Genomic DNA, 8797 nt, shown 5'->3' with positions numbered 1-8797 from the left:
CATATATATATATATATATATATATGATCAAATTTCAGTGAAACCAACCTTATATAAGAACCGTGAGAACAATCTCCCTGATTAAAATGTATTATTTTTTTTAAAGAAAATGTATTACTTTTGGACAAAAAAGTGTTACTTTTATTTTTAAAAAAATTGGTACTTTTTAGCAAAAAAAAGTGTTACTTTCAGTAACACGTTTTTTCCGAAAAGTAACACCATTTAATGTAAAAAGTAACACTTTTGTTTGAGTTTTTTTTCAAAATTTTTTTTCTCAAAGTAACACTTTTTTGCCTAAAAGTAGTACATTTTTAGAAAAAAATAACACTTTTTTGTTAAACATTTGATTATGACAATTCTTATATAAAAATGGTTTGCACTTGAACTTCTTCATATATATATATATATATATATATATATATATATATATATATATATATATATATATATATATATATATATATATTTCTTATTTATATATTTTCTTTCATTTTTTATTTTTAATGATATTCACAGAAATTAATAATTTGTATTGTCAATTTTAGTATTAGTGTAGTACGAGGAAGGATATACTATAGCCCACTAAAGGAAAAGCCACTAAAAGTAAGGGTAAGTACTATACCCCCACAAGAGGAAAGGCTACAAAAAGTAAGGGAAACTACTCTCTCCATGACCTTGAAGGCCTAACAAAATTCAGAATAAATATTGAGATTTATCAGTTGCTTTCCACTATGAATGTTATTGTGTACTACACGTTTTAGACCATATTCAAATTACCCATAATTTTTTGTTTGGTTTTAAAAAGAAACTAAATTCACAAAAATCCAATCAATTTCATACCATAATCGTTTTTGTTTGTGCTTCTATAATGGCATCTCCCCTAAACATAGTGACTTTTTCCTCATCCTTTTTCTTTATTTTTTTTTCTCTCAAACAATACCAAACTCCATTATTAACTTTTGAGAAATTTAATTTCAAAATTCTATCTTTAATGACCAACTTAAAAAATCTCATCTTTTATATTTTTGGAAAAAATAGGGTAAAAGTGAAGATCTTACAAGGGTAATTAAAGGAAATTTGTAAAAGCTGATCAAATATGTATACGACATAACAATTTAAATAATTATTTGTTGTTTAATTTGGTTAAAATATTATTTTAATAGCATTTTTACAATTTGTGGAAATCTTATTATTACCAAGAAAAAGTATAATTTGTTATGACTTTATAATTTATAGTAGCTTTAAAATTAAAAGTTTCTCCGTATATTTTTCGTATACAAAAAGCTATCATAATTTTTATTATTCGGAACAATATTATTACAAAACTAACTAGAAAACTAAATTTTAAATTACTACAATTATACAACTACAATGACCTACAAGCTACCTTACTAGTGTAAACATAAGGCTGTATCACATTGCATCTTTCGCGTTGTAAAGGTTTCAAAAACAACAAACTGATATTTTCCGAGTTGTAAAGATGTAAAAAATTCACGTTTTGGGCTAGATCAAGCGATATGTTATGGTTTCGACAGATATTGGGTGTTATGATTATTAAGCCGTGACAATTTGTCATATAATCTCACCGTGGCCCATTCGTGTGGACATGGAACACCCGAGGACTTGGGCCCACAAACCCACCGATCAAGAGCGTTGTCTTGCACAAAATCTCACCGAGCCCAATCAATATAGGATCTTGAATAATAATGGCATTACTTTCAATAACATATCAACTGTTCCGTTACTATGATTGCAACCGTTATCGTATTTTTATTATGCTTGGGCCTAATAGACCTAGTTGAGATTTTTAAATAAAATTTTCTTTACTTTTTCTTTTTTCAACAATAATAAGCAATTTTTTGTCATATACCCTCATGGGTTTCTTGCATATTCATATTGAGTATTGACCAAAGTTGGGTAGATTATCATTAACCCATTTTTTGCCGCCATTTTTGTTATTCAGAACTTCATATTTGTACATTGAAAGTCAACTGTACCGACCTTCACATTTTACATATATATAATTCCATTAATCTAACTTTTTTCATACAATATTTGCAGTTTAAGTTAATTCTTTGAAGGTTTTGTAAGTTCGAGGATATTCTTTTGTGAAGAACAAGGAAAGTGTTCTTCGTGTCCCAACATAGTTTTGATTTGATTCATTTCTTTATTTCTAAGGTAATTTTTACTTTGACTTTCTTCTAAATCATTTTTGTTGGGTATTTAATCTGTAATTACTTCACTTTTTTAGTGATTCTGTCTGGAAATATTAATTTATTTTACTTCTTTGATTAATTATTTTGTTATTTTAATCTCTTTCATATTAACTTTGGTCTTTGGGACTTGGGTTTTACAAATTATGTATTAACTTAAGCTTGTTTGTTTCATTGGGATAAATTTTAGAATTAAGTTTTTATTTTTTTAAAATTTCCACTCTTTTTGTTAGGCTTAAAATCCAACAACATTTGGAGAAATCGATACTTGTTCCAACTAATACAATATCCAAATCTCCACTTTTTTGAGTATGATGATTGATGGGGAGTTTTTTATCAAATATTTTTTTCATTTTGGCTAAAATTTTAAATGTAAATAAATTGGTAAAAAAATATAGCAAATTGAGAATTATGAGTTAGCATACTGATTGAAGCCTTTTTCTTACACCTTTACTACCTCCCCTTGCACGTAAAAATTTTCTAGTCCACCAAGAATTATCAGGGAAAAAACGGAAAGTTTCAGATACAATGGTGATTTGAGTGTCACTTATATTTGAATAATTTTTAGGTCTACTAATAAGGGATTGTTGTTCTATATAATCTTGGATTTCACCATTTGCATGAGGTACAATTCACCCCATGTAAACAAGGTTTACAACACTTGTTTACAACATGAGGTGGTTCATGGTAAATAAAAATTGCTAAAAGTGTTAATCTCAACAATATAACTATAAGGGTCATTGTAATTAAATAAACAAAAAAACTACTCCTAGTGCTTGCTATTTCTCTTATCATTAGTGATTAAGATCTTAGAAAACTCCTTGCCATTTAGGGTAAAAAATCTAAAAGTTGTAGTGCTGAATTACTCAATGTTGAAACTAATAGGGTGTACAACATATTTTGGACTTTGATCATCAACATTAATTTTCTGCTTAAGTTGATATCTTGATATGATATTATAATGTGAGGTCATGTGTTCGAATCTCATTCACTTCTTATTTTAGGTGGAATATTTAGTCTCATGTATGAGAGAGTCTATTATAAATCTACACAAGTTCTAACCCGTTGGGATCTCATGTGAGAGGGCATAATATGGTATAAAATGTTAGTAAATAACCCACATGTAATCCCACGTTGAAGAATTAGATAGAGATTGACTAACATATAAACTTGATGGACTACTCCTTCTAATACAATTGGTTTTAGGATGGAATATCATTGGGTTTCTGTGCAGTCAACTCTCTTCTTATGCAGGTCTTGTTGTGTACAAGCCCAATAACAAATTTTGATTATGTGGGTGAGTCCATACGAGTGGGCCCATTGGGTAATTATATGACAAATCATCACGGCCTAACATAAAAGATACTATCGGACTTCAATCACCAACTTAGATTTTTTGGTTGAATTGATTTCTCGATAAATACCGACATTAAATATAATTACCCTATTAACAAAACATAGATCCCGTGTGCTTCTTTAGTTAAAGATGTAAATTGATTTTCTACCATCAAGGAAGATATTGTACATATAAGAACAATTATTCGTGAAGTTAGAGCCTGCACTTAAACGCAGGATTAGCCCCTTTTTATGGCAGCAAAACTGGCTTTGATAAGTGAGATTGAGTGAAATACTACATTATAAGCAGTGAATATGAAGCATTGTTACACCAAACAAACTCTTATTTAATGAATATTTAGCCTTAAGTAGCTCTTAAGACCCATGTGATCTAGGATGCATTTTTCATGAATGCTTCATTTTGCTTCTAAAAGCAAAATTCATACTTGTATTTAAACAAGTTTGCACACGTTCTGTTGCATTCCAAATGCAAAATCACAACACTATTTGCACCTCTTCTGTTAACTCATAGCCTTTTGTGTTACCAAATTCTTTTCCTTTCTGTAACTCGGGATTTGGTTGAAACCCTTATCAGTGTTGTTGTTGCCTTGTCGATGATTATTTTGTATTCACAAGAGTAACGGAAATCTTAGTTGATTAAGGTACAAAGAATTGTATGTTTATGCGTTTTTGTACTTTGTTTTACTTTTTGAGCTAAGGGTCTTACTGATTGCAACCTGCTTATTTCTTTTGATAAGAGTATGGTCTGTTATCATCCAACCCTCCCTAGACCTTCATTATAACTAAACTAAGTTCGTTTTTTTTTGTGTGTAGGTGGTTCTTTGAACAAAAATACTAAATGGGTTTCTATAAAAGCTCAAGTACACATGCTAAAAGTGGAGATTTTTTAGAAGGGGTGTTGAGTGATTATGTAGGAGGAAAAGGGAAGGTGAAAACTCATAAGAGTACTTCGACTCGACTTGTAACGACACTTACTTGCTTACAGTTTGCTTTTGCTGTGTATGCAACCTTTCTTTTGTATTACATGAGCCCATCAGTTGATCTACGCTCTAAACCAGACTTTTCGTGGGCTACGCAAATCGCAAAACAATGGAAAGACTATATAATCCAACCCCATATTGTGAGCCACTATCAAGAAGTATCTAACTTGCTAGCAATGGAAATGCAACCAATTGCTCCTTCGGAGGTTTGTGAGCACGAAAAGATCGATTTCATGCAAAAAAAGTCGAATGATCTTCAAATGATCAAGCTAAAGAGAGAGCTTTATGACGAGGTTTTGGAGTTTCAGAGCAAGAATTTAGGCACTGAAACTCTTTCCGAACTGATGGCAATGCCGTCTAAATGGGATTTAAAGGGTCCTAATAGAGCAAAAGTTACGGTCATATTAAACCATTTCAAAAGAAAAACACTTTGTGCACAGCTAGATTCTTTGCTTCATCAAACTCTTCCGTTTCATCATGTTTGGGTACTTGCATTTGGGAGCCCAAATGAGCTTTCCCTACGAAGAATTGTGCAAAGCTATAATGATAGTAGGATTAGTTTTGTTGGGTCTAATTATGATTTTAAATACTATGGAAGGTTCCAAATGGCTTTACAAACTGAAGCTGATCTTGTGTATATTGTGGATGATGATATGATACCAGGGAAGAAAATGCTTCAGATTTTATCTCATGTTGCAGGCACAGAAAAGTACAAGAACTCTGTTCTAGGAAGCATAGGGAGGATTCTACCTTTCAGACAGAAGGATTTTACCTTCCCCAGCTATAGGAAGTTCCGGTCCAAGGAGGCAGGTTTGTATTTACCTGATCCCGCCTATGATATCCTTGTCGAAAAGGTGGTGCAGGTCGACTTTCTCTCGAGCTCATGGTTCTTGTCCGCGGAGCTTGTTAAGACTCTTTTCATCGAGAATCCAATGACTTTTATGACGGGTGAAGATCTTCACCTAAGGTACGTCAAAACTTCATATCTAATCCGCGTTATTTTGATACATTTCTTGCTCTTAGTAACCATGTTAATTGATGTGTTAAATGTTTAACTTTCAATGAGCTTCTTCCTTTTTCATTGAAGTGTTCTTAGTGTTCAATATTGTATATGTCTAGTTATAATAGCACTTTATAGGTGGATATATGCTTGAGCTTTTACGATCTGTTTGGTTGTTCATACTAAATGCTGGTAATGACAATGATTTGTAGTGCAAATTTTGATGTATCATGTTATTCCCATGGTGATTAAATTTTAATCATTAAAAAGTTTTCTTGGTCATATTTTTCTATTATTATCTAATACCACCTCTCTAAATGGTACTGCATTTGAATGATTTTTGTGAAGAAAATGAGATGATTGAACGTAGAACAAGCATGAGCATTAAACTTATCCAGAAATCTTTCAACCCAAAATTACACTCTTTTCATTAGCATTTCCATTAATTAATACCGATAACCAAACAAACTGAAAAGATAAGTTTTTATGCACTCCCATTAAATGAAAATAACCTCTTTGTTATCAGTAACAAGGGTAAGGTTTTGTACATCTGACCCCCAAACCTTCAAAGGTTAGAGCTTTTTTATGGCATTGGGGCACCGGAATGAACATACTTTTGTGCAAGATAATTAAATGTCCTGTATTGATCTGCAGTTATCAGCTTCAGAAGTACCGAAATGCTGGATCCTTTGTGCTTCCAGTTGACCCGAGTGACAAGGAAACGTGGGGGGATAGTGAACATCGGCTTGCCTATGTATCCGAAACCACAGTAATTTTCAAAGATATTGTCCAAGTAAGAGATGATCAGTGGTGGAGAGCCCTTTCAAGTGGTTATGTAACACAATGGGCTGCAATGTATCCTCAAAAGATTGATGCACTCTTTTATGCTCACTCCATCGACGAAGTGAAGGTCCTCGCTCCTCTTCTCGAAAAGTTTAGGTCTACTGTTGGTAAGAAGGCTTATATTGTCGTCTCTGGGGGGCAGTTCTGTCCTTGTGAAGACGCTGCCACGGCTTTGAATTGGCCCAAGTCTGTTTGTAAAGAGAGAAGGTTTAAGATATTTGACCTGGGTGTTGGTGCACTTTCGGGTGTATCGAATTCAGAAGTGCCTGTAGTGCAGAGTGTTTATGCTAGCATGAAAGGCCTGATGAAAATGCATAATCCTAGTGTATTAATAGCTGTAAACGACATCGATTCTGATGTGCGAAAGGCTTTGAAAATGGCGTCCGAGAATAGTAAAAACAGCTCTGGTTTGGTTCTTTTACCTAGAGAATCTGTGCCTAAGGTTCTTTGGATGTCTGATTTGAGATCTACAGCTTTGCCAAGTAAGTTCTCACTCAGTGAAACGTAATTCGCTAGTTAGTTCGCTTTAGGAGTTCGCGATTCGCTCAAAATGGTTCAAAAATAGCCTTAAATTGATCATAATTCGCTTTTTTTCGATTCGATTCGCGAGATGATTAGCGAATCATGTGACATTGTCCTCACTTGGCTCCTAACATGGGTTTTAAGGCCTTTAGACTGATAGAGTATATAACATATTATAGGCTTCAACCATCGGCTAAGCCTTTAGTTGAGTTGGTTCCTGGACCTGTATGAGGTTAAACATTCCATTTTGAAATGAGGGGTGGATGGGATTCAAACCCGTAACCTTTCGTCACGTTAGCTCTGACATCTCTAGAAACCAACTCAACTAAAAGCTTAAATTGATGATTGCAGGCCCGGATTATGCCATATAGTTTATCATAGACATTTTCTTATTCCATTGCTATCAAATTTTTGATTCAATAAACCACACTCTAACCTGACCTATACACTTGATGCAGATTGGAACATGATGAGAATTTCCGTCAATATTATAACCCAAAACCGGGTTGGCTCTCTCAAGAGACTTCTCAAGTCGCTCAGCAACGCCTATTACTTAGGCGATGACATTCCTATCTCTTTCAACGTAGACAGCAAAGTCGACGAGCCAACGATAAAGCTACTAGGCACATTCGAATGGCCACACGGGACAAAAACCATAAGGAGAAGAATCATTCAAGGAGGACTAATTCGTGCAGTGAGTGAGAGTTGGTATCCAGCTTCAGACGATGATTTCGGTCTCCTACTCGAAGATGATATCGAAGTGTCTCCTTACTACTATCTATGGATCAAATATGCCCTCTTAGCTTATCATTACGATCCACAAATATCGCTTCCTGAGCTGTCCTCGATTTCTCTTTACACACCTCGTTTGGTTGAAGTTGTGAAAGAAAGACCCAAGTGGAATGCAACCCAATTCTTCTCGCGCATTCATCCAAACACGCCTTATCTCCATCAACTTCCCTGCAGTTGGGGAGCCGTTTTCTTCCCTAAGCATTGGAGAGAGTTTTACGTGTATATGAATATGCGGTTTACTGAGGACGCCAAGCAAAACCCAGTTCAGATTCCTAGGTCCCGAACCAATGGATGGCAAGCTTCATGGAAAAAGTTCCTTATCGATATGATGTATTTACGAGGCTATGTAAGTCTTTACCCGAACTTCCCTAATCAAGCTAGCTTCTCGACTAATCATATGGAGCCTGGCGCACACATTAGTGCTAAGGACAATGTCGTCAGGCACGACAAGGGAGATTTCGAGGTACCTCTTTTGGCAGAGGATTTCCGAAACTATTTGCCTAATGGTAAGTTGCCTTCGGCTTCTCGATTGCCCTCGCTTAATCTATTCAATCAGCCGGTTTCGCTTAAGGGCTTAAAGGCAGCTGGGGCTAAGTTGAGAATGGATGTGATAAACTGTACTGCACTGGAGATTGTAACTGTGCATCATGACACAGGCCTGCCTAATCGGTGTGCCAAGTTTTAAGTATTTACTTGTCAAAAGAGAATCGGGGCGTGTCCCATTTGGACCATGTACTGCTTTACCCCAGAGGAAATCGGGTTCGATTCTTGTTGTAACCCTTCACTTTTCTGAGCCTACCCGATACCCCAAAAAAGTATTTAATTATAAAAAGCTAATGTCCAACCCAAAAGATAGGATAGACCACTTGATTTTGACTCATTTGTAATAGTTCTTGTTCTTTAGTTTTTTCCTCATCAAAAATAGAGGGGACTAATATTCAACTTTAAGCATTCAAAAATTTGTTTAATTGGATTGTATATTTGTAATCAAAGCCAAACATTTACATTATTTAATAAGGAGAACCCTTTGAAAATTTTCATTCCCATTTTTGTTCTTTGTTGATATTTAGTGCTCCTTTTGTTTCAGAGTG

General features: G+C 34.4%; 1 protein-coding gene across 1 annotated transcript; it reads left to right on the top strand.

Moving 5' to 3' along the window:
- Window positions 1-2058: 2058 nt before the first annotated feature.
- On the top strand, window positions 2059-8746 carry LOC130805983 (uncharacterized). The gene is made up of 4 exons (XM_057670859.1): window positions 2059-2178; window positions 4383-5516; window positions 6204-6874; window positions 7373-8746. The coding sequence occupies exons 2-4, from the start codon at window positions 4408-4410 to the stop codon at window positions 8389-8391; spliced, it is 2799 nt and encodes a 932-aa protein (XP_057526842.1). The 5' UTR covers window positions 2059-2178; window positions 4383-4407; the 3' UTR covers window positions 8392-8746.
- The last annotated feature ends 51 nt before the right edge of the window (window positions 8747-8797 follow it).

This window comes from Amaranthus tricolor, chromosome 2, assembly GCF_026212465.1.
Source record: "Amaranthus tricolor cultivar Red isolate AtriRed21 chromosome 2, ASM2621246v1, whole genome shotgun sequence".
NCBI classification, from domain to species: domain Eukaryota; kingdom Viridiplantae; phylum Streptophyta; class Magnoliopsida; order Caryophyllales; family Amaranthaceae; genus Amaranthus; species Amaranthus tricolor.
Note: the sequence above shows the minus strand (reverse complement) of the source record. Positions and strands in the feature narration are given on the sequence as shown.